The sequence below is a fragment of the Ambystoma mexicanum genome, chromosome 7p (genome assembly GCF_040938575.1).
Source record: "Ambystoma mexicanum isolate Mex_15411 chromosome 7p, UKY_AmexF1_1, whole genome shotgun sequence".
In the NCBI taxonomy this organism is placed as follows: domain Eukaryota; kingdom Metazoa; phylum Chordata; class Amphibia; order Caudata; family Ambystomatidae; genus Ambystoma; species Ambystoma mexicanum.
Window position 1 is genome coordinate 225,704,944 of NC_090939.1, and position 25,333 is coordinate 225,730,276.

Genomic DNA, 25,333 nt, shown 5'->3' on the forward strand with positions numbered 1-25,333 from the left:
ATGAGATGTAAACTTTTATTTTTCCAAATTGATTGTATGGATAATGTGATTTTTTTTTAATGATGTTGGTTTGCTAGTGTAAAAGGTTGTAAACTCAATCAATCATATGCACTTTAAATACATTTTAAAAAAGAAACATGCTATTGCAAATGAAAACAACTTATAACAGTCACCTGTTTTTGGTTATAGCATTTTATTAACATTAGAAGAACTTTGCTATACATAATAAATAAGCGAAAGGGGAATAAATACATACACATTTGAAAGCATAAAATAGCGAAATCCACCTTTGAAATGGTTATACCAAACAGGTAACCTTATTCAGGAAAGCAAAAGTAAAAATGTATATTTCACTGGGACATTTTTGAATAAAACATTTTTTGTTTGTGAAGTTCCAGTCATGATACCTGAAATATAATTTAGTTGAGCTCCAAACTACATGTGTTTGTTGCTGCTATGACAAGGATCTGAGCAGTGTGTGCATGCTTGTGTTACTGGACCCATCAATGTGTAAGGAGCAAGTCGTCCTCTTGATAATATCATGTATGTGGCACTTTCAGGGTTGTCCCACTTGCATGTACACACATTACGTGCACATTACGAGTACGTGTGGATTGGAGAGGAGCGATCCACCGCAAACCACGTGGTCATTAATCATCCAGGTGTTACTGTGCTTCTTTATTTTATGAATTGTTTCACAATGTGCCAAAACAAGTTGCCTTTCCGTTGCATTACATCACAAAGTGGTGGAAAGGCTGCATTATCCTGTGATCACGCCAGTCTTTATAGCAGCCTATAGTCAGCCTATGACCGGGTACTTGATATACAGGCCAAATACTTAAAATGCTTCTAACACTTGAGGGAGAAAAGGGTTATATGTCATTACATCGACAGGGTTTTTTTCATGGAGTTTTTTCTGCTGATTTCTGCCTGAAAAATCTCATTACACTTTTTAAAAAATATGTGGGGTGGTGCCCCAATCCACCTTCCCAGTTATCTGCTATCTATTCCCCACACCCAATTATTAGGGTGACCAGACGCCATGGTTTTCCCATGACAGCCCCGGGAAATTGCCCTCCGTCCCGGTGTCCCGGGAGTTTTTAAATTTTATAAACCCCATCCTGGATTTGGAATGGTGGGTGGCTACGGTCCCGGTTTTTGCCGCAACTGAAATACCGAAATCGGCCCCGGCACAACTCTTCCTATGTGTGAATAAGGGTGTGAATGCTTTTCACGCCCCCATTTCCCCTCTTCACCTCCCTGGCCGCTCTCCTCCAATGAGAGGAGTGTGCCTGTGAGCACCTCCACCCGACCCCCGCAGCAGGCCAGCAACATAGAAGTAGGACTACAATTTGATTTTTGTTTACTTTAGTCCTTCTTCTATGTCTATGGCCTGTCCCTGTTTTAAAAAAAAATCTGGTCACCCTACCCATTATCCCTTATATCCCTTTACCCTCCCTCCTATTTTTCGATGAGTTTTTTTCGGCCAAAAGCAGTGGCAAAAAACTGCGAAAAAAACCCTGGCGATGACAGTGATGAAAAGAGAATGTCCTTTTTTTAGCCGTATTTCTTTTAATTCTAAGGGAAAGCTTAGAAAAATAAGGCAACTGTGCATGAGGCAGTGTAAAATCGCAACGTGAAGGTTTACCTACTGTTTTTAAACATCTGCACCACCTTAATGAGTAATACCTGTGCAACCTGCGCCAGCTCAAATCAGTCTTAATGACTACCTGTAAACATTAGCATCACTCCCAACAGATGATGATAATGTGTGCTTAGTGAATCCAAACATTACCCCAATTGCTGAAAGGTCACATTGCAAACCCGTCTGAAATACCTTTGATTTGAAATAAGGTTTTTTAAGACATCAAAAGGTCGATTTGTTTTTTTTTTCATTAGAAAAGCAAAGCCACCATTCATCTTAAAAGCTGCACTAAAGGGGTGTTTATTGCTAAAACCGTCAGTGGGGGAGCAATTCTTTTTGCATGTCAGGCTTTCACATACATGTTAAACATCAACTGTGGGACCCACAAAGTGCCAGGCAAGAGTAGGGTGCATAAGGATGTGGTTAGACGTGATACCTCCTTCGGTTTGGTTTGAGTGTAAGGCTATCTGCAGTAGAACACATTGGTTCCATGTCATTTTTTCACAGGTTTTTTTAACGCAATTTTTTAATGAAAAAACCCATCACATTTTTTTTACATTATTTTGGAGGGATTTCCCCTCTAACCACCCATTCACTTAAATTTTTTATGTATTCCCAAACACCCACAGCCAATATATATAATTTTCTACCCCCGCCTTAAAAAATTCAATGGGTTTTTTGGTTAAAATATTCGCCATTAAAAAACCCAGGCGAAAAAACATCCTGCGATGAAAGGACGACATACCGCACACATTAACGCCAGCCATGCTTATCAAGTCTGGCATAGTGCAGACACAATGCGGATGTGGCGTGATTCTCAGTAGGGTGGGGATTTTGAGGTATCCCAATACTGGGAGTGACTCACCCAAGGAAAGGCCACTCCGTGAACCTGCTGGTCTCTGTCATCAAATCGGAATGGATGAGATAGGTTTGGAGAGGGACTTTGCAAACCATTTTCAGTCATTCCAAAAGACCATGTTGTGACATTAAGCTTCATGTTCATTATTATGCAATGACCCCAAGAACTTCGAAGTAGGGAACACGCTATTATGCCCTGAACTATTAGGTTGCATATGGAGCACTGGCTATTCAGTATACCTCATTGTTTGTGCAAGCCCCCATTAGAATTATTTTGAAAAGTCCTCCTGACAATATTCATTTTAACAGGAGAATACCATGAGTCAGTATGTCTGTATCAGCACACTTAATAAACGAGGCTACCTGTATGTCAGCGGTCTCAAAAGCCAAATCCATCCCAGGTTTTCTGGTTTCCACACACAATACATGCGAGTACAATCATTGTAAATAGGAGTTATTTACACAGTGGCCCGGGGGATAGCTCAGGGGAAACACAATTGTCTTGGAAGAAAGGCAACGTGGAGCAACCCAGGTTTGAATCCCAGTCCCATTTTTTAGATACTGGTCACCGGTGTTAAATGTGTAATAAAAGAGTTATTAATTATCAATGTTTATCCCCAAAATCTGGCATATTTGCGTCTCTGGGAGACTGGACTCTAGGAGTTGCCTTCCTGTGCCCCTCACTCATTGCTGACCATTAAGCCACAGGTAATCTAGTGTCCAGTACAGGGGAGCTGTGATGCTGTCAGGGAAAGTTGAGTTTCGGGCCTCAGGCGTTCATACCTCCCATCCTGTTGTCATTGCTGTCCCCCCAAACTCCAATGTTCTGCAGCAGTTGTTTTCATGGGGTCAAGACCCCATACCAGCCCCTGAATCCGAAGCGTTTCTTATTTACCAAATAAACACACAAAGACAGACTTAATATATTCCAATACGTTTGAAATTGATTCAACATGGCGTCAGTAGTGCTAGATGCAGTGTTATTGATTTCAAATGTTTTCAGTGATTAAGGGTTTTAAAGAAGGGACAGAGATGAGCCGTCATGTGCCACTGTTTAAAAGGCACAGGCGTGGTCTCAAGTAGGCTGTCTCCAATACCGAGCTGCTCTTAAGGATCAATGCCGGCTTGGCTAATCACAGCTGCATAACTGGGAGTCATGAACGCGGTTTAGGTTTGCGCTTGGCTACTCACTGACTGGCAAATCCCTGGTAGAATATCATGATGACACAAAGGATATGTAAATAACGTACATTGAGGTTTCTCACATTGAATTTGTCTTAGAAATGCACTAGATTGTACCATTTGGTGAGTTGGCAAGCTCAGTTGTGACATCATTCCAAACCAATCCAGAGGGGGCTGGGATGTATTTGAAATCATGGCGTCCACTTGCAGTCGCAACAAGGCCATGTGACAGAGGGCACCTCTCTGCAGCTTTGCAGTGGGTCAGCTCATACACTGGGCTGCAACTAAATGCTATCACAAGATGTTGCTGTTTGTTTTACTGACACACCGACAGAAGCTGGGACAGCTGTCCATCGGCCTACACGAGTCAGAACCTTTGGATGGATCCAGAGCAGAGTATAATTGTCTGAAATTGTTGGATGAAAGCAGAGCATAAATAGGTCACTTTTTCCATGAATGTCACTTCATCAGAGAGGAATTGGTCTTAGATTATCTGTCAGCAAGTAGAATGTGTCCGGTGCCCACCCAACGAAAAGCTTTCAATGTATGCATGCACGAGTTAAATTTTCAGTTGTGGTCTTTGGTGTGGCAATAGATAGCGACAATATTCACATTGCAAAACGAGAAAGGAATAGGAGGTGTGTACACAATGCATTAGAGAAGCACTCTGCAACCACCCCTGCCACACCCTGCAATCACCAAGGGGCCATGGGTGAGACAATGTAAACATACCATGGCCAGACCGAGGTTCTGCTGCTCTGTGGAACAGCCCCAGGAAAACTGTTTGCCACCGTATTCTCCTCCACATGACCACAGGCAATGTAACCTAATATTTACCAGTATAGAATAATGTGAAATTGGAACACCCTGGTATAGTGAATTGTATGAATTTAGTTGTGTATAAAGGTTTTATGTAGCTATGCTGATATCACTATATGAAGGAAAGGGTGTACGTTGAAGGCCTCCCTTAGAATATGCCTTTTACAATAATTCTTCCAGAAATTATATTGCTATGGCCGAAGAAAATATCGGCTAGCCAAATGTTGGTAAAGGCCACCATCCAGCTCTTACCTTTGAGTAGGCTAGGCCTGGCTTTACTATTGTAAATGAACTCAGTCCTAGAATATGTGTAATGTAGTTGTTTGCCTGTAATGAGCAAAGAGTTTGATTTTGGATATTCTGCTCCTGGGATGAAATTGACAGAATATGTGAAAAGTAGTTGTTTGTCTGTAATGAGCAAAGAGTTTGATTTTGGATATTCTGCTCCCGGTATCAAATTACTGCTGGCGTCATTAGTGTCGGGGAGCTATTACTGCTGTGTTTTTCTATACATATCTTTCTATTTATATTTCACATATAAATCATTGTGTTCATAATTAAACAAGAGAAAACACTCAAAAAATATCTCCACTGTTCCAAAAGAATATCCTGACCAAGGTTCTTGTGGAGAACCAGTCTTGACTGTGATTGGTCCTTTCCAGACTTTATGCTGATAATGGTTTTATATGAAATGTTATGGCCTTCATCAGAAAGAGCTCTGGTTCATTTGAAGACCTGGTTGGTGCTGTGTAGAACCATATAACTATATGAAAAAGGGGAATCCTCTGCTTGGCCACTGGTGAATGGGAATGGCCTGAGGCACTACCTCATTGTTTCAAAAGTTAAAATTGGTGCTTTAGCTCCAACAAGGCTTTCAACTCTCTCTGTGCAAAACAAATTGAGATGACATGTTAGTCCAATTTTAAAATCCCTAACATCTGTGGTACCCTTTATCAGACACACCACTCTGTTCACCTACTTTGAGGCAGGAGTCTTGAATGCTCCCTGTACTGCCAGCACCGGTTCATATCTGCACTGCTGGGGAAGGGCACCCAAATTTGGCTTTTTTTTGTAGAGGAGAGGCATATATGTGGTGTATATTTTCTTTTGTCCAGAAGTGAAAGAAGCTGTACTCCTAGGCATGTGGTCTCTGGCCGCAAAGTCTCCATGAACCCTGTGCCAGTATGGTTGAAGGTATTGAAAATAATAAGCCTACATGGCACAATGCATTCAGTTTTGAAGTCCCATAAGATTTTCTATCAGATGGTAGCCATACCTCACCCACCGACGCGCAACCTCCTGGTGCATATTGTTTTCTTTCCTATGGTCTTATAGAGGAGAAAAATACTTTTAAATTCTATGGCGAACATGGATTCCCAGCTGTGCGATGAACCTCCCTTCAGTATTGGTGGTGTTACACTGACTCAACCACCGCGCCCAGGTGGTGTTCAGGTTTGGCAGGGCTGGACGTGGGACTAACTGAAAATAATATGCTGCAATGGTACAATCGATGCTGTTGCGGGTCCATGAAGACATCCAAGGAACTTGAAAGGTCATGCAGTCTACCATCTTACAATGTTATTTCCTGTTAGTCTAATGAATGCTACGAAGACGTCGATATTTGGAACTTTTGCGAAAAAAACCTGCTTTGCGGACATTTTCATTTTGTTGCATTCCATGTCCTAGTTGTGCTTTTTTTCATAAAACCAAACTTACGTGTAGGATGTTGAAAGCATTATTTCAACGTTCGATGTTTGAGGGTTCATTGAACACATGATTATTTCTCTGACCCTGGAGAGCAAAACGTCATCTTGTTTAAACCATTTCTTGCAGAAATATGAAACATAGAGAAAATAAAATGCTCTTAATTTCTAGATAAATGCCCAGTGCAAAGAAATAAGGTTTTCTTTGCTATCATTTTGTAAATTCATATTTTAGAATAAAATGTCCGGTCTTGGCTAGGAATAATGTTTTTGAACTCTTTTCTGTAATGTGTTTGTACGCAAGTTAAATTGATTAACCTAGCTACAAAAAAAATATTTTGAAGTTTGTGCAATACATCCTTAGTTCTCAATAGTCGTTATGTAATAGTTGTTTTTTTAATGCTTACACTTGTTGTGATATGTTTTTATTAAATTACAAAAAGATGCGTACTTTCGTTACATTCCACGTCAGGGTTAAGGATGGGGCTCTTGCAAATGCTTTCCTCCGACACACTTGTATGTTATGTTATTACAAACATATGTGTGTACCTGCAGTGAGATGTCTAGATGCGTATGGGATCAAGGGGGATCCCTTGTGATACACTGCAGTGAATTCCTGGGATATGGAAGACATTCAGTGAATGAATGCCCGGTGCGCACGCGGGGCATGTTCCATCGCATGCCTAGTGTGCAGGCGGGCATAAGTTCCATTGCATGCCTGGTGTGCACGCGGGGCATATGTTCCATCGCATTCCCGGTGCGCACGTGGGGCGTGGGTTTCATCGCATGCCTGGTGTGCTTGCGGGGCATAATTTCCATCACATGCCTGGGGTGCACGCGGGGCATAGGTTCCATCGCATGCCCAGTGCGCATGCGGAGCATAGGTTCCATCGCATGCCTGGTGCGCACGTGGGGCATAAGTTCCATCGCATGCCCGGTGCTCATGCGGGGCATAAATTCCATCACATGCCTGGTGTGCACGTGGGGCATATGTTGCATCGCATGCCCGGTGCGCACACGGGCATAGGTTCCATCGCATGCCTGGTGTGCACACGGGGCATACGTTCCATCACATGACTGGTGTGCACGCGGGGCATATGTTCCATCGCATGCCTGGTGCGCACGCGGGACATAGGTTCCATTGCATGTCTGATGCGCACATGGGGCATAAATTCCATCGCATGCCCGGTGCGCACGCGGGACAAAGGTTCCATCGCATGCCCAGTGCGCATGCGGAGCATAGGTTCCATCGCATGCCTGGTGCGCACGTGGGGCATAAGTTCCATCGCATGCCCGGTGCTCATGCGGGGCATAAATTCCATCACATGCCTGGTGTGCACGCGGGGCATATGTTCCATCGCATGCCCGGTGCGCACACGGGCATAGGTTCCATCGCATGCCTGGTGTGCACGCGGGGCATGCGTTCCATCACATGACTGGTGTGCACGCGGGGCATATGTTCCATCGCATGCCTGGTGCGCACGCGGGGCATAGGTTCCATTGCATGTCTGATGCGCACATGGGGCATAAATTCCATCGCATGCCCGGTGCGCACGCGGGACAAAGGTTCCATCGCATGCCTAGTGCGCACGCGGGGCAAAAGTTCCATCGCACTCTTGTGGATATTTTTTGAAGCATCGTCAGGTTTAGCAAATAAATGATAAAAACTGTTGACAGTGGTCTCTTCTAAAACGTGGTTTTAGACCCTCCCGGGTGGGCACCTTCCCAAAGAACCATATTCGTTCTCAGAAAAGGGCCGCCTTGTCTCTTCTAGTGCTGCTGACCTTTCATTGAGGAAAACCACCAGAGCAATTGATCATCTGTGGCTATAAGGTGCCCGTGGGCCTGATTCTCAAAGCTTTGCACTGGAGCACATCAGGAAATGCTGTGAGTATTGCAGATGTGCACCCGTTGTGTTATACCCTATGACGGGAGCAAATCCTGAGATGCCTGGGTCACCTCTGAGATGCCCTTGACTAAATCCTCATGAATTGCCTTTGCCGGGGCAGCATCTGAAATATACTCTGACATTTTACACCAGTTTTAGACACAGATACGTATTCGAAATTGGGGAAGAATTGAGTTCCCCTTTTGCCTTCTATCTCCTGATTTCCTCCAGTGCCATTTTTGAGAATCGGTCCTACAATGTCTCATACTTAACCTTCTAAAAACTGATCCCTTACATTTGCTGTTTAGAAATTTGAACTGCTTGTGGACAGGGCAGCAGATGCTTGGACAGAGCTGGATACAAGTGTATGAACTGAAAAGCAATGGTTGAGTAATACATACTAGGGGTTTCATTAAGAGTATGGTGGTGACAGTACAAATTTACCAATTTAAACACTTCATACTCTTAAATTACCACCTGATTATAAGTTGGGATCACATGGGATATTAACATCAGGGGGTTTATAGAAAGTACCATATTTACGCATTGCAATACATTCTATATACCTCATGCAGTAAATAGCCAACACAGTCCTAGATCATAATTAGGTGATATTTTAAAAACAAGTGGTTTGCGAAATACCGCATTTTTACTATTACCACCATGCTCTTCGAAGCCAGAAAACTCTTGTGAACAAACACAGTACTAGAGTCAATCAGGTCTCACGATGAGAAGGCTCCAAAACTGTATAGCTGTATGTTACTCAATGAGAGTAGAGGGGGGACAGGCTCAGAGGTGCTGATTAGACACATGCATGTATGTATGGAATTTATAAAGTGTGAACCTAGCTGTTAAGCAACCACACGCTCTACATGGGGGACACCCTCGTTTTTCCTCATTTCTTTCCCGAAAAGGAGGATATGGCAGGACTAGAAGGTGCAAGCAGTGTTACAAGGCGCGACAGCAAGCAAGGTCTAGACAGGGACATGGGCCGGCTAGGCGCTTGCTGTGGAGGTCTGTTTCTGTCCCCTTGTTGTGTGTTTCCTAGTTACCACTGTAAACAGTGCTGATGGACAGTGTGTGCATGGCTGCAGAGTGGAGGAATCTGGATCAGATGCATTACAGTAGGCCTATTTCAGGAAAAGGACAATGTACAGTAACTGAGAGCAAGGCATTGTGCTGGCTGTGCAATAGCATTTCAGAATAGCACAGCTTACAAACAAAGCAAGTCTAGAGTCTCTGTAACGGTTATTACTTGGGCCAGTGTGACTAATAATTATAAAACACTGCTGCAAAATTATTTTCAAATTCATTTTTTCTAATATCCCTTTTAATGTTATGACTTTAGGAGGAACGAGGAAGGGCTTCACTTAAAAGTAAGAATGTAACATTCATGACATGAGGGTATTTAGGGACTTCTTTTAGGGGTAACCAGGGGTTGCAACCCCTTTATTCCACAGACTCTCAGCTTTCTGGTTCGCTGTCATGAGTCTCCAGTGCCCACAGGTGCAGAGATATAGGTCACTGTGCAAATCCACCCCCCCCTAGAAACCAGCAAGAAGTGTGTACCCAGGGGCCACCAAGCCAAAGGGCATGAAGGCGGGGGTGTCACACAGGGGTCATCAAAGGGTGCAAATCTGGCTGTTGATTTCTTCAGGGTCACAGGATGTATGATGTCCCTTGTTAGGAAGTATTTGGGGCAATCATCATTTGATGTCATCTGAGGAGTGAGTCAAAGGGCATAGGCCATAATACTGGTGCTGTAACTCCACTGAGGGTAGCTTTAGGCCTTCCTCCCTCGCCCATGGCCCTCATTATGAGTTTGCCGGTACCCCACTGGTAATTTTGGTGGGGTACCGTCAAACTGGCCCTACCTTCTCTGCCGCCCGATATCCCAGTATTACCGGGAGATTACGGGCGGCAGGGACAACGGTAAGTCCCCATTCCATGGAGTCCAAAAGAGACTCCATTGGATGGGATTGCCTGAATCACCTTCACCGGTAATACAGGTGCCAGTGATTCAGCCATTTCTTTGCCGGTAGGGACCCGATCTACTGGCAGGTCAGACCTGCTGGGAGATCTGTGGCCCCCACTGGCAAACTTGTGTTTTACCAGCCCACAAAAAAATGCCAGTGGCGGAATTACCAGTATTTTTTCCAGTATTTTTCCCTGATAGGCAAAGTTATGAAGGCCTTCCTCCCAGTTACCTTTCTGTATTCATCCACATTTTCCTATTGTTTAGATGTCCCCGCCACTCAACGCCCATACAGTGTGTGCCCATGCTAGCTTGTGGGGTTGTGGCTGGAGTCTCCTGAGCACCACAGAGCAGCGTAATGAGTAATGGCGAGTTGTTTTTTTAAAAAATAATTGATTTTCAACCCACACAGAAATGTTCATTCTGATTCAAGAGCACTAACTTCCCGTTTGCAGCGCTAGTAGAGTGCCCACCTGACTGCATGCATGGCTGTGTTCTATAGTCACCACTCACACCAGAGGTCATTCGTGCTAGCGCAGGGCTGGGACGCTGCTCTGCTGTGTAGCACTCAGCCTGAGGTGAAAGTGGGCTGAGTTGGGTGGATGAATGGCCGGGCACCCAGTGCAGTCTCCCTCTGCGCACACAAGCTCTCCTGCATGCATGCAGACACACACATTAGAGTTCCACTATGAAATCCACAGAGCAGGTCTCCAGCAATGCTCAGCGGAAGGCTATTATGGGGAGTTTTGCAATTTAGTTCAGACACTGGAGCAAAATCATCCTGTAGCATTCCCAGAAGTGTGGTCGCTCATGGGGCGGGGAAGGAAAGAAGGGACCGGAAGTGGTGATAGGAATGGAGTTACAGGAGTATTTATCCAATTGGAGCGGGTCTGTTGTGACCATGTCAAGGTCAGGCAAACCTGACTGGATAAACACCTGGCTGTGACACGCTTTCACCCAATTAGGGGGTGCTTGGCACTTATAACAGGGATTACATGATTGCAACAGGACGGAACAAGCAAGGCAAATGTATGTATTTTACCCAGATACCAAACGCTCACGCTTCAGGATGATTTTAGACCTCAGATGCCATTGCCAACCTTTAAGCTAAAACTAAAAAAGGTCTACAACAACAGCTTCCTGAATACAGTGTGTGCGAGTGGGGTTGGCACCGTTAATGGGGAGTGAAAGGTTCCTCTGGGATTATGAGGCAAACAGCGGCCTCCTTTATCACCCACTGGGAAGGCAGGAGTTTCAAACCCTTATAGCGCCACGCTCCGCATGAAAGACGCTCTTTAATGGTTGGGGAGATATTCGGGGGCTGAGCTGCTTCGAAACAGACTGAAGACACCAGAATTCAAGTCTTGACTGGGAGCCGCGAAGATCAGCATTGCTAGCTATGGTCGATCCGCTACAGATCTAATGTAGGCCTCTCTCTTCAACCTTCTGCAGCCCGCACCTGTACTTAGTTAACTTAATACAGCCAAACTGATGGCTGTTCCCGATGGACATGAGCTGATGCTCAGCACACACTCCCTCACATCATGGACCCGTTTAGTGGGCAAGTCCATGCAGCATGTCCTAAGGCCCAATTGCGAAACTTAAATGGATTCCCCCAACATGGCATTCGCCCTAAAATAATCCCAACAGATGGATGCCTTTCCAGTTTTTCAGACAGCTTACCCCTTTTGCTCCCAGTGCCGCTGTGTTCATATATAAATGGACGCTGGTACCGCAGTACTAGGATATTTTCCTGCCCTGCCTACTTTGGGATGTGGCACCCGTCATGCCCTCCTCACCCGCTCTAACCACACTGATGCCAGCTGGGATATTTTTGCTTTCTTCATTTTGACTTTAGCTACTTCCCGTAAACTTTATTTTTGGTAACAGGAGGTTTTGCTGCAGCAGAATTGATCGAGGGAGAATTCATCGAAATTTTGTAAATTATTTTTTGGATGCAAATATATGTGGGGGCTGGGTTTAGGCTAATGATTAATGTGGGGGCTGGGGGCTATATTTGCGGCAAAATCCAAAAAAGAACAACATTCCATGAAATCTCAGTCGACCAATTGTTTTTGATGAAACGACATGGAACCGTTATTTTTAACGCTTTGCTTTGTGTAATCTCCATTTTTCTAGAGGTATTTTCTACTGTGACTCTAGATATATGTGTGCATTTTGTTTTTGTGTACCCTGAAGTTCTTAAGAAGAGGTTAAATAGTACATTTTGTAAGTGAGATGGCTTCCAGGGGTGAAAGTGTTCCCTACTCGCTTGTGGAAAATCTATTCAGAGCAGTTATTGAACATCAAGGAAAAGCACTTCCATGAGTCCAGGAATGCTCCATAGAATCAAACTTTCAAATGTAATGGACGCAGTGTTAGGCGCTCATTCGGAGGAGCGGGTGGGGGGCACGAATGCTTGCCGGGGGAATACATGGTATGGTTGCCCCTTCTAGACATGATAATTTATACATTCCTCTCTTACATGTCATTTAAGTTTATTTCAATAAGGTGCAGTTTCACGCGATGGGTGAGGGATCCGTGCTACAATAAAGACCTTCTTGGCAACGCCTTTTAGAGTATTCTCAGCAGAAGGGAACCAGGGGTGCCAGTTTTGGCCCCAACAATATCAATTCTGGCACAGTTGCAAGAACGAGGGGAGCTGCAATGGTACCTTGCATGGGGGCTGGGGGTGCATTTCCATTTACCGGCCCCTGGTCACTCCTCATTGCTCCTACATCCTATACCTTATGGCCAGGCCATTGTTGCAGTTGTTCAATTGTGGCTGTTTTTTAAAAAAAAACTCTGGGAGCCGTCCAATGCACCCAACGCAACCGAGGCTGCTACAAGCGTGCACACATGTCTTAAAACATTAGGGTGACCAGATTTTTTTAATGGCATAGGCCATAGACATAGAAGTAGGACTACAGTAAAACACAAATAGGACTCAGATAAAACTCTATTCCTACTTCTATGTCGCTGGCCTGTTGCAGGGGTGTGTTCCAGGCACACTCCTCTCATTGGAGGAGAGTGACCAGGGAGGAGAAGGGGGAGGAAATCGGGGCTCGACAAGCCTTTACGCATAGGAAGAGTCACGCTGGGGCCCCCGATTTCGGGATTTCTAAATCGGATCCTGGCAAAAACCGGGACCGCAGCCACCCGCCCACCAATCCCGGGATTGGGTTCATTAAATTAAAAAAGTCTCGGAACCCCGGGATGGAGGGCGATTTCACCAGACTGTCCTGGGAAAACCAGGACATCCGGTCGCCTGGCACATTTTACTGTCAGACACCACACTGGGTCAAACATAACACAGCTCTTATATTTGTTAAATATTTTTGTCAACACATTTCTTAGGTCTCCCACTGTTTGTACATTCATTACTAATAACAATGTGAAGGAATCGGCTGACAAATATTTGGACTAAACTTGAATTCTTTTAGGGTCTGAGTCAGTACATTGGACGATATTAACAGATATGCTTCAGATTGGGGAGCAGATCAAATCAATTGGGGTCCTAATGAAACACATCATGGCACGTATTCCAAGCATCTCACGGTGTATAAAGTTGGCTACACGACCATGGAGGCCTGCCTGCATTTATCAATGGGGTTTTGGCTGATTCATTTCTACGCGTCTTGCATTTCACCACTGTAACATCCATCCTGTTTCAGAGTGCCCACTTTCATTCTGGTTCAGGGTGCCCACTTTCATTCTGGCTCAGAGTGCCCACTTTCATTCTGGCTCAGAATGCCCACTTTCATTTGAATAACACTCTTGTGATTCTGCTATTTTTTCCCCTGGACAGTAACTCCGCCAGAGGAGGTCCTCTGCATCCACGTTTGATACAGAGATATTGTGATGGTCTCAATGAATGCAATGCACTTGTGCACTCTAGGTCTGTGGTGTTTTGCAACAATTGGTTAAGCAGTTACCTCTCTTTGCTCACAGAACATGTGCAGATCTTTTTCTGCAGGTGTGTGGCGTGTCACCACCTTCTGAAGTATGCCTTTATATTTCAAATGCCATAGGACCAGTTGAATCGCCAATGAAGTGACTTGCTGCTCTTCTAAGAATACATTTCAGGTTATTTGCAAAATACATTTTCCCCTGCATATCTCAGAGAAATCACAAACTAGGTCACACGTTTCTTAAGTGAAAGAACAGTGATGCACCAAGCACCTTAGTGAACCTGTTACGGCCTATAACCCATAACCCTTGCAATCTGTGGTGATGTGTAAAATGGCTGACATTAATCTTAACATTTGCTATGGCTTCTTCCGGGGATATTTCACACGCCAGCGTCATCTCTGGCAGTGCTCTTCAGGTATTCCTTAAAGTTCTGCCCTTAAAAATAATGTTACACATGGCTTTCCAAGATGGAAGGCACGTTTGTCTCTCATCAGCCATTTTCTCTGCCCACACTTTCTGTAGTTCATTTTGTAAAGCATTCCAGTTTTCCTGTTCTACCTATCGAGAAACAAATCCCTTCTCCGACTGTCACCTGCCATTGGTTATTATTACAGAAGTACCGATATAGTGGGGCAGCACTGGTTCCCGGTGGGCGTCGGGTGGGGAAAGGGATGACGGGCTCTGGTTTTTGTAGATATACGTGTTTACCTCTTCAGAACCGTACCCATAGTTGTCTGGAACGTGACCAGTGCCGGAGCAAGATGAGGTCTGAAAAGTGCCATGCTTTGCTAAAATATTATGATAGTTTAGAGGGACGAACGGGATTTGTCCTGCAGGTCGGATATCCATAAAGTGCTCATTTTCAGAGTCATAGTGCACAAGCTTCGTGGCTCCCCGGTTCACTGAGTCCGTCTCTGTCACACCGGGGTGGTGATGGTTGGCATGCCCGTATCGCTGCTCCTTCATGCAAATCCTTCTCGTTTGCTCGTACACCATTGGCACGGGCAGAAGGTGACTTAAGGGCCCAATAGATTTTGATTGAAAGCAATCTGTCTTTGCCAGCACAGGATGACTGAGGGGGATGGAGAAAGGTTTTTCATGAGGACTTATCTTTTCCTGGACGCCTCTGGTGAAATCCAGCTTGTTCTCCTCTTTGATCGCGTGGTGAGGTGGTGGCAGCCGGGTTTCCATCTTACTCGGTTTCATGAGGCTTGAGCTATAACCGTCTTCCCTGTAAGCGCTGTGCGGCCGAGACCCTGAGCAGCTGCTGTAGCTATCACACGTGTTGTCCTCGCTGAATCTTCTAGCGGCTGGCGATGCCCAAAGTTAAGAAAAGAAAAAAGACTGTGTTAAGTTATATAGGTTTATGATGACAGTCTATATTCAAGAACCCATTCTACCCAAGATAAATTAAACTAAAAGTGAGGCGTAGGGTGGTTTCAACATTTGAATGGTATCAGGTAATATTATCCCCACCAATAGCATCACCATATATATGGTCGTTGGGAACGGCCATAGGCAATATTATTAGTGGGGGACATTTTTGGGGTAAATGGGAGGGAGGGTTGTGGGGGTGTCCCCCACTCCCTTTCAAGTAATATGGGGATTGTAGGGTGTCCCCCACAGGTTTAGTCGGTTAATATTGCCGCAAAAATATGGAACCATTCTTGTATGGTGATATTTATGCAGGGATATTAACACATGGAACCATTTGAATATAGTCTTTGAGTATAGTTTTACTGTTCTATTTTAATTTCTCTTCTTCACGCTATGAGATAAACTGTTCTAATTGTACTAACAATGTTACCAACAACGTTCCTGGACCGCCTTCAAATGAGATTGCCCAGGCAATGCTCGCCATAGAATCCTGCCAACAGTGAAGGGGCCGCAGGATGGCCACGCAGGCCTGGAACAAGGAAGAGGACGGCATGTGGTTAGAGAGGTAAGCAGGTAAGTGCAGGGTCAGGGACGAATGGGCAGCTTGGTGTGGAGCGATGAGCATTGTGGGTGGCAGGTAGGATTCTAGGAAACGGTTAAGGCTGACCTGGCAGGCTAGGAGGATATGCGAGGGGCCAAGGACACTCCGCACCAAAAGAGTGTGACCTGCAGAAAGAAGGTGTTGGAAACAGCGTGTGGGGTTGAGTCTATGGTGGGGGGTGGCAGTGGCGGAATTTGAGGGTGAAACCCCTGACTGAAAAGAAATAAAATGTGTCTTTGGTGGCCTGTTTGAGGCCGCTCTGGTGCTGCCAAAAAAGTCTGCCTTTTTCAGAGCGGCCTCAAACATGGGTGCATTAGACATAGAGCCATTCAAAATGATTGCGTGTATTCGACTACAGCAGGGGTCCTGACAAACTATGAAGACCAGGACAAACCTATGATTGCATGAAGCCTTTCATCAAACATTCCCTCCTAGGGACTTCAATGTCCATCAAATGGAAATAAAAGAGCAGCGGCCAGGATCAATCAGTGGTAAGAAAAAGACCCATCAAGCCTTCATTCTATTTATTGATACGTCAGTTGATCTGTCCATTGATTGGGAGATGGAGTGTCAAGTGCAATCGGGTACCCACCCTTGCCCTTTCGGATAATGGATTTTTGTGCATAAGATCCTGTTTGTTTAGTTTTTGCAGAATGAATTTCAAGAAACACCCACTGAAGACGGTGAAGGATTTTTCTTCCAGGCATTGGGCCTCATTAAAACCATGGGGGTCCGGGAACTACGCTACCGGTAAGCATGCTGCTATGGTAGTTCCCGGACCGCCATACTGCATGCTCTGCACGTGGGCGCTGTTTCACCCGCCAGGTTTTTCCTGGCAGGTGTAACGGCACATGGAGCAGAGCACGTCGGATGCACCGGCACAACTCTGAATGTGCCGGTGCATCCGACATCCCCATCCCCATTCAGCCCTATGGAACAGAATGGGGATCGGGACGCCCTTGATTCCGGCACCCAAAAATGGGCAATTATCGGGTCCACCGAGCTTGGCATGACCCGGTTCTTGCCCATTCGCGGGTGCCGGAAAAAATGCAACTCCGGCGGCAGCCGTGCCCTTAAAAAGGGCACGGATACCGCCAGAGTTGTAATGAGGCCCATTGACTATTCTGCAGCAATACTTCTCCTGATTTAATCATGTGTCTATCTGATCTTAACAAAATCCTATCTGATTGAGGTTGATCAATGTAGGCAATACATGATGCTATCTCTTGGCCAAATAGATGCTGGCATCATAACTAACATGTCACATGTGGTGTCCTGAATTACAGGCAATATGGTCACTGTGCTCTGATGGGGACCTTCTAAAGAGGTATAAAAAGACTGGTCAACTTTTTTTCCAATCCTTAGATTATGAACAGTTTCCACCACACCCAACAATAATAACAAGAGTGCCACATGCTGACAACTGTGCGACAAAATTGCTTTGTGCATACTACTTCCAGCAAATTGGAAAAGAGTACTCAGGCAAATAATTCCCCAGAGACCTGTTATGTCTCTTCATTCATGAATTAAATCATGAATGCATCCATTCAATTATTGTTCCATTAGCTAAGCTTTCTGATGGCCATGCCACATAATACCAAAATCCAGGCAGGTTACCAGAACGGCCAATAATTTAACGTACAGCTGCTATTAAATAGCAATAATGTGATTTTTCTTCCCAATACATATTTCTTATGAATATCTTTGAAACATGGCACAGTTTGACTATTAAATGGATTAATGAGCCATAGGGCCTCATTACGACCCTGGCGGAATGGTAACAACGGTGCTGGTAAGCTTACCGGCACCGTTGCTACCGTACCGCCATACTATGAGTTGTGCTCGCGGGTCTCACTCTGACCGACAGGTCGGACCTGGCGGGCAGTGCGGCACCCGCGAGCACAACTCTTGGATGCACAGGCACCATTATGAATGTGCCGGTGCATCCGAGCTCCCCATTCCCATTTAGCCCTAAGGGAGCCGAATGGGGATGGGGAGTCCCTTATTACTGGCACCCGCGAATGGGCAATTACCCGTTCTACCAAACTCGGCATGACCCGGTAATTGCCCATTCGCGGGTGCCGGTAAAATCACAGGTTTGGCGCCAGCCGTGCCTGTTTTACAGGCACGGCTGCCGCCAAACCCATAATGAGGCCCATTTCTAAACGCAAAAGCTGAATATAAGAACTCTACCTTCATAGCTCTGTGCCGCATCATGCCTTGCGGGATGCATTGGCGTCTCTTGAAGATGCTTGGACGGTGCTTGGGCAGTAGGCACTAATGAGTTTGGGTAATGCCAGGGGCATTCTCCACTTGTCTGCAATGTGCTCAGGAAGAAACGTGCCACTTCACAAGGCGATCCTTGAGCCTGCCCAAATCTCGATGGCAGCATTTGCTTTTTGCTGCTGAGCGTGTGGGAATCCACGGGAAAGTGCCCATAGTGGTAGGGGAAAGGCAAGCTGTAGGAAGGGGTATATACAAGTTCACTGCTCTCTGAATGGAGGTTCTGTTCTTGGGTAGGGGGAGCGTTGGCTGTGGGACTGGCTCTCCAGTTTCCAACCTGGCCGCTTTCCAGCTTGTCTGCGTGGAACGAGCTGTATTGCTGAAGAAAAGAGACAAGAGAGGGTGGAACCGTTTCAGTCAAACCTTGTTCAAAGGGTCGGAGCAATAACAACGATCAAAGAAAGTCATGCAGCAGATCATCAAATAATAGGAAATGCCATGTTTCATGCAATGTGAGCAGTCAGGTTCCAGACCATTGCGTGGCTTATTGTGGTCATCGGGCAATCCGAGTAGAACGGATTTAGGCTAGATCCATAAAATGGTCTAGTGTGCTGGTGTGGATGAATTCTACAGTAGTGCCCTGATGGCCAGAGTGTGTGTGGGTGTAGGGTGGTGTGCAGAGCTGTGTGGGGTACCTTAAAATACCATTCTATGCCGTGACCTCAGCTGCAGAAATATGTCAAATACTTTGCAAAGTGCCCATCATGACGGAACACATATTGGGGTTGCAATCATTTCTTTTCCACATGTCTTTATTGGGATGTTATATGGCGAATGCAAAATATAACTCTAGAAGGTCACCAAATTATCACTAAGTGGATCTTCACAGATTTTCTTTTAAAAAAAATGTCAACGATACACAACGAATAACTAGGAAAATAAAGGGTTAATGATATTGACAGATTTGGCATGAATAAGGACTTAAAGGGAACGTGAATTCAAGGGTTTGATCTGTAAACAACTAATTAAAGGTTGGGAGAGTGTGGGGGGATTGACATGTAGAAGCAATGTGAAGATATGACAAATTAAAGTCAATCGTAGACTAGTGAAAAGGATTGGCCTCTACGAGGAAAGTCAAATGGAGTTGAGTGTGAAGGACTGTTATGTAAAAGTAAATTAAATAGTAAAGGCATGATGAGTGTGAAGGATTGGTATGCATAAGGAAAGGGAAAGGGAGATTTATCTTTAGGATTGGCAGATATAGAGAAGGGAAGGGCTGGATGAGTGTGAAGGATTGACATGTAGAAGTAAAGGAGTGTGGGGTACGTCTGAAGGATTGACATGTGTAAGCAAAGGGTCATGCGTGATTAGAGTAAAGGGGAGACACATATGAAACGTTGACATTCAGAAGAAAGTGAGTGGGAAGTATTGTATGTAATGGGTGGAGAAGTGTGAAGGATTGGCATGTATTTAAGCAAAGTATTGAGAAGGAGGGATCAATTCCAAATATTGCCCTACATAAGGAAAGTAAAAAGGTGGCAAGTGTAAAGGATTGAGATGTTTGAGGAAAGTAAAATGGAAAAAGAGTGTAAAGGATTGGGATGTTTGAGGAAATGTAGAATCTGATAGAATGGAGAGGCCTGATTTGTTATCATTGTGGAATCATTAGACTCATTATTATGGAATCATTACTCATTGTAATCATTGCATCATGTTTAGTTATCCATCATACATTCTTATTAGTACATGAAGTGCTGACATTAGACTATCCACAATATTCTGCCACTTTGTATGCATTTGCATTTGCTTATAGAATTGAGGCCTGGTGGTATATTCGCAGAGACATGTGGAACCATGTAGAGACACAAGACACATGTAGAATGTATTACTTATGCATGTAGAGAGACACGCATTGAGTGTGCACTTAGAATAAACATTGAGCTTTAAGTATAGTGCTTGGTATCAATGAATGTTATAGGCACTACATTCGAGAATAGAGAGCATTTAGCTGGCATTATGAAGCCATTTCCAAATGGAGAAGAAGTTGTTAAACAGAAAACAGAGTGCGAAGTTGTTATGAGTTAACAGTGTACAAGTATTCGTAAACATTTTCTTGGCAGAACACAGATAACACGACCCTTGTCCGAGTGGGGAAGGCGAAGGAGGCTTATCAGCATGGCTGTGTGCTTCGCAGAGAAAGAAAAAGTCGGGGCAGCGCCACGGGAGAGGAGCTTTTGCACGGAGTGCTTTGCACGAGAAGGAGAGAGGGATTTCAATGGATAGTGAATGGAGAAATATGAAGATGGTAACATGGTGTATTGCAGGCATGCAGACAGAAGATAGATATGGTATAGATAGGCCGAAATGTCACATTGACAAAGAACATGCAGTGATTGACCAGAACACGGAGTGAAAGAACATACAACATAGACTTTTAGGCACGTCTCAAATATAGAATGCTGCCACACAGAGAAATGAAGGAATGCTTAATGTAAACATGGATATGTGTACGTCATGGAATAGTATAACCACAGGTGAGGAGATTGGAGTTTTTAGATGTAGATGGAGTTCAATGAGAGAGAGAGACGTCTGGGTGGCATGAGATCGAGAGGCGTTTGGTGGGGGATTGATGCAGCCTTGGCAGACCAGCTTGGCAGAGATCAATGAGCTTGGCAGAGGCTTGAGGCAGTTCGAGTGACCAGACTTGGCTGAGCTGGAGAGGGGAGAGATGGGATACAATCGAGATGAGACTATGGGAAGGTCAAATGGGAAGTATGGTTTATGGCCTAAACTGACTGATTAGGGCAGACACTCACAAAGAGATTTGGGTTTGGGAAAGGGGAAATCAGACATGGATTGTCTTAGAGAGAGAGTTTGAATAATGGTGTGGATTGGAGAGGAATGCTGAATGCTGGCACTTGCTCTATGTATATTGCATTAGACCTGATAGATCCAGCTAATCATAGGCTTGCATTAGAAGCCTGTAAGGCTTATAGTCATTACACTGCATGGTAGATTTGCACCAAAAGTATAAAAGGTGCAAATATGATATATGTATTATATTACTGTTTGCATCATGCCTGGCTGTGCATGAATAAAAGTGTTTCTGTTGTTGAATCGATTCATGTGTTTTCTTTGTGTCATATGTTAATGTGTCCATAGGAGTAAGTTGGTAGGAGTAATCTAGGAGTAACACAGTGCACATAGATTGCCCTACATAAGGAAAGTAAAACGAGGGCAAGTGTAAAGGATTGAGATGTTTGAGGAAAGTAAAAGGGAAAAAGAGTGCAAAGGATTTGCCTGTGGACAAAAAGTTCAGTGCAAGAGTGTGAAGGATTCCCCTCTATAAGGAAAGCAGGTTGAAGAGGTATGCAAATCAACGGCGTGTGGAAAGTTAGACAAAGGGAGATAAAGGTGAAGGATATGCATGTATAGGAGAGTTTGGATGAATGGTAAAGATTTAGTTGAGGGGAGAAGTATGTGAAGGATGGGCATGCATATCTGAAGCGAAGGGGAGATACATGTGCAATGTTGTCATGCATAAGGAAAGTAAAGCAAGAGATGTGTGAGAAGGGTTGGCATCTATAGGGAAAGTACATAAGAGACAAAGGATTCAGATGTATGAGGAAAGCAAAAGAAAAGATGCATGAAGGAGAGGAATGTATGAGGAAAGATACAGGTTCACATGTCTGATGGATTACGAGTGTGACAGATTAGTGAAGGGTTTGCAAGTGTAAAAAAAGTAAAGGGGGAGGAGTGTGAAGGAATGGAACGTAAAAAGGGGAGGTAAGGGAAGATATGAGCTTTCACCCACACTGTGGGGGGTCATTGGCCTTCCAGCCCGACCCTAGGAAGGCCCGACTGAAGCGAGGGCCTCAGTGAGGGCTCAAAGCTGTTATCGGCTATGTCTGCCCCCCATAGCGGGGGTGACAGCCATTCGGACCCTGGGGTTTATCCGGGGTGGAAATGGTTTATTTTCTTTCCTCAGGAGATTGACTGCACAAGCGACGCCAATCTCCCGAACAAAGCCCAGATAAATTGGCCTCTGCCATAGGGAAATGGGACTAAGGGTCTTATTAGAAGTTGGGCGGTATCCTGGTGGTAAATCTGTCAGAATACTGCCCAGTGCAATTACAGTTACCGCCACTTGGTCCAGCAGTATTACCGTCAGATCACAAGCGGCAGTGGTGGTGTAAGTGCCCATTTTGTTTAGTCTGTAGGACTCAAAGGGCCATTTTTGGAAAAGTTAACACAGTGGTAATTGCACCAAAAATGGGTGGAAAGTTGACACATTCACCTCCAGCTCTGAGCTGGAGGTTTACCTCTGACTTTCCCCCAAACCAGTGATTGGGTGGTGCATTAATGAAGTGACAACGCTGCTACCGTTTAATTTTTATTGCATTTTAATTACAGCTGCCGGTAGCAGGAGGAGCGCCAGGCACAGGGCACAAAGCTCCAGTCCAGCAGGTAAGTGGGGAGGGAGGAGATGCCTGCCCACATAATAAAAATAAGATGGTGCCACCCGGGGAAGGACCTTTGGTGACTGGAAATGGTGGGTGCAGAATGTGTAAATAAACTATTCTCACCCGCTGTTCCAGCAACCTGATTGGCTGAGCGCCCTTCACCGGCTGCGATTGCGATGTATGTGGAAAGTAAAAGGCAAAGGGGTGTGAAGGATTGATATTTACAAGTAAATAAAGGGCAGACGAGTGTGAAGGATTTGAATGGATAAGTAAAGGGGGACGAGTTTGAAGCCTTAACATGTATAGGGAAAGTAAAGGGGGGGAATGAATGTGAAGCGTTGGGATGTTTGAAGGATTGAGATGTATAAGGAAAGTAAATATGTGTGAAGTCTTTGGGGAAATAAAAAAAGTAAATGTGTAGGTGAGAGTTAAGGATTGTGGTGCAAATAAAAAGTAAAGGGGAAAACGAGTGTGAAGGATTGAGGTGTACAAGGAAAGTCATCAGATATGCATGCATAAGGAAAGTGAAAGAGAGATAAATGTGAAGGATTGACATATATAAAAAAAAGTGCAAGAAAGATAAATGTGAAGGATTGACATAACCTATCATATCATTGTCATACCTAGGGAAAGGGAAATTAGGTGCAATAGTGACATATACAAGTAAATGAGAGTTGAGTGTGAAGGAGTTACATGTGTAGGTAAAGCCGATATGTGTGCGGGATTGGCACGTATAAGAGAATTTAACGAGAGGCACATAGGAAGGATTGGCATGTGCAAGGAAAGTAAAGGGGAGAGGAGTGTGACGGTTTGTGATACATAAAGAACATAGGTGAGAGGCCAGTGACAAGGATTGGTGTGGACAACGTAAAGAATGTGAATTGACAAGAAATGCAAAATGGGAGATGAGTGTGGAGGAAAGGGATGCATGAGGGAAGTAAGAGGCAAATGTGATTGGTTGGCAGATATAAGGAAAATAAAGAGAAGACTGTGAAGGATTTCCATGTACAGAACAAGTAAAGGAAAGAGGAGTGTGAAGGATTGGCATATATAAGGAATGTAAGTGTTAGCTGAGTTTGAAGGTTTGGGATACATAATGAAATAGTTGGTAAAGAATAGGAAAATGAGTGAGAAGGACTGGGAGGTGTGACCAAAATTGGAGGGCGATGTGTTTGAAGGATTGGCATAAAGAGAGGAAAGTAAGGGGGATTTGGTTTCGAAGGCCTGACATGATTACGGACATATTGCGAATGGTAAGCATGAACAAGGAAATTAAAGGAAAGAGGAGGGAAACACTGACACGAATAAGGAAAGCAAATGTTAAACAAGTATAAAGAATTGGTTCTAATTGGAAAAGTGAAGGGGAAATGATTGCCAAGCATTGGCTACTGTAGAGTGTTTCTTATATCACTTCATCAGGCCTTCATTTACAATTCAGAGCTGTTATGGGAACATCCTTTCTGCATATTTGAGTACATTTCCAAAATTGAAAAACTCTGCATTTGGACAAGCAAATTAGACTTCCAAAGTTGTCTGAATGAGTTTATTCTATGTGTGAAATACAATGGCTTGAGAGCATTAATGTCTTGATGAGTCGTCAGGTGTAGTGTCTTGTTTTAATTTGAGCTACAGCCATAACATTTACCAGGATCTATCCAGGTCACTCAGTGGGCAAGGAGACGGAGAGTGGTACAGTGCACAGGAAGGGGGAAATAATACCACAGAAACACTCTTTACTACAACACAGGACATGTACAGAACCACCTGTGCGAGCAATGGTAGCCAGTAAAGCCATGTGTAAATAGTCTATTGGAATGTTGACAAGGGCGTCCAGCCTTCAGGTGAAGACTATGGATCCACTGGTGGTATCCCAATCTTGATCTAATTAGCCTTCGCTGTCCCACGGCTGCTAATACAAATACAGTTCTGGCATTTGGAGTTTGAGAAACTGGCTTATAAATGTATACAGATATTAAGCAAAGAAAATTCACTTTAGCAACACTATCACCACTAGAACGTCTTTCCTAGAAACTCATGAGATGTTCTTAGACTCAGTAGTAATCTATGGAATTCCCTTCATATTAGACACATTGAAAGAGCATAGTGTTCACAATATATTTCAGGTGGCAAGCCTTCTGCAATCAGATAGTGTCTGCATATCTTTTCTTTCTTGGCATCTAAACGAGCTTACAGCCTGACATTACTTAAACGGGAAACATTGTCAAATATTCATGATTCTGATTTGCTTTACTCTGTTTGCATTAATTGGGCCGTCCAAAGGTTACTGACATACGTTTGATCAGTGCAATGATTTAACAACAACATACGCACCTGTTACTGACAGTTTAATGTTCCCATGATTCTCTACAATGTAATTGATCAAAACCTGAGAGTATTTATTTTGCAGGTACAAGATCAGCCCATTTAAAAGTTATGTTTATATTATTACAAAAGCATTTTAAATGAACACAAATGGCTCTGCAGCTATTTTCGGTTACATGGATCAGTTCCAGTGCTATCCATCTACCTAATCGCGCTTTCTTTTTCCTTAATACTGGCAGAACATGAGGAATTTAGGGAAATGCAATTAGTCAATAAAAAGACTCATTTATTTCATCACCCAGCAATCCGGGTCAACTTCCGACATGTTGATAGTCTATTAGCAAGCTAAGAACACAGGGCATCTA

General features: G+C 44.3%; 1 protein-coding gene across 1 annotated transcript in view; it reads right to left on the reverse strand.

The window, feature by feature from the left end:
- Positions 1–176: 176 nt before the first annotated feature.
- Positions 177–25,333, reverse strand: part of SIM2 (SIM bHLH transcription factor 2) — a 465,003-nt gene continuing 439,846 nt past the window's right edge. The window contains exons 10-11 of the mRNA XM_069636111.1: positions 18,154–18,562; positions 177–15,292 (exon numbers count right to left, since the gene is read on the reverse strand). Coding sequence (XP_069492212.1) covers positions 14,571–15,292; positions 18,154–18,562 — 1,131 coding nt within the window. The 3' untranslated portion in view covers positions 177–14,570. The remainder of the gene's footprint in view (positions 15,293–18,153; positions 18,563–25,333) is intronic.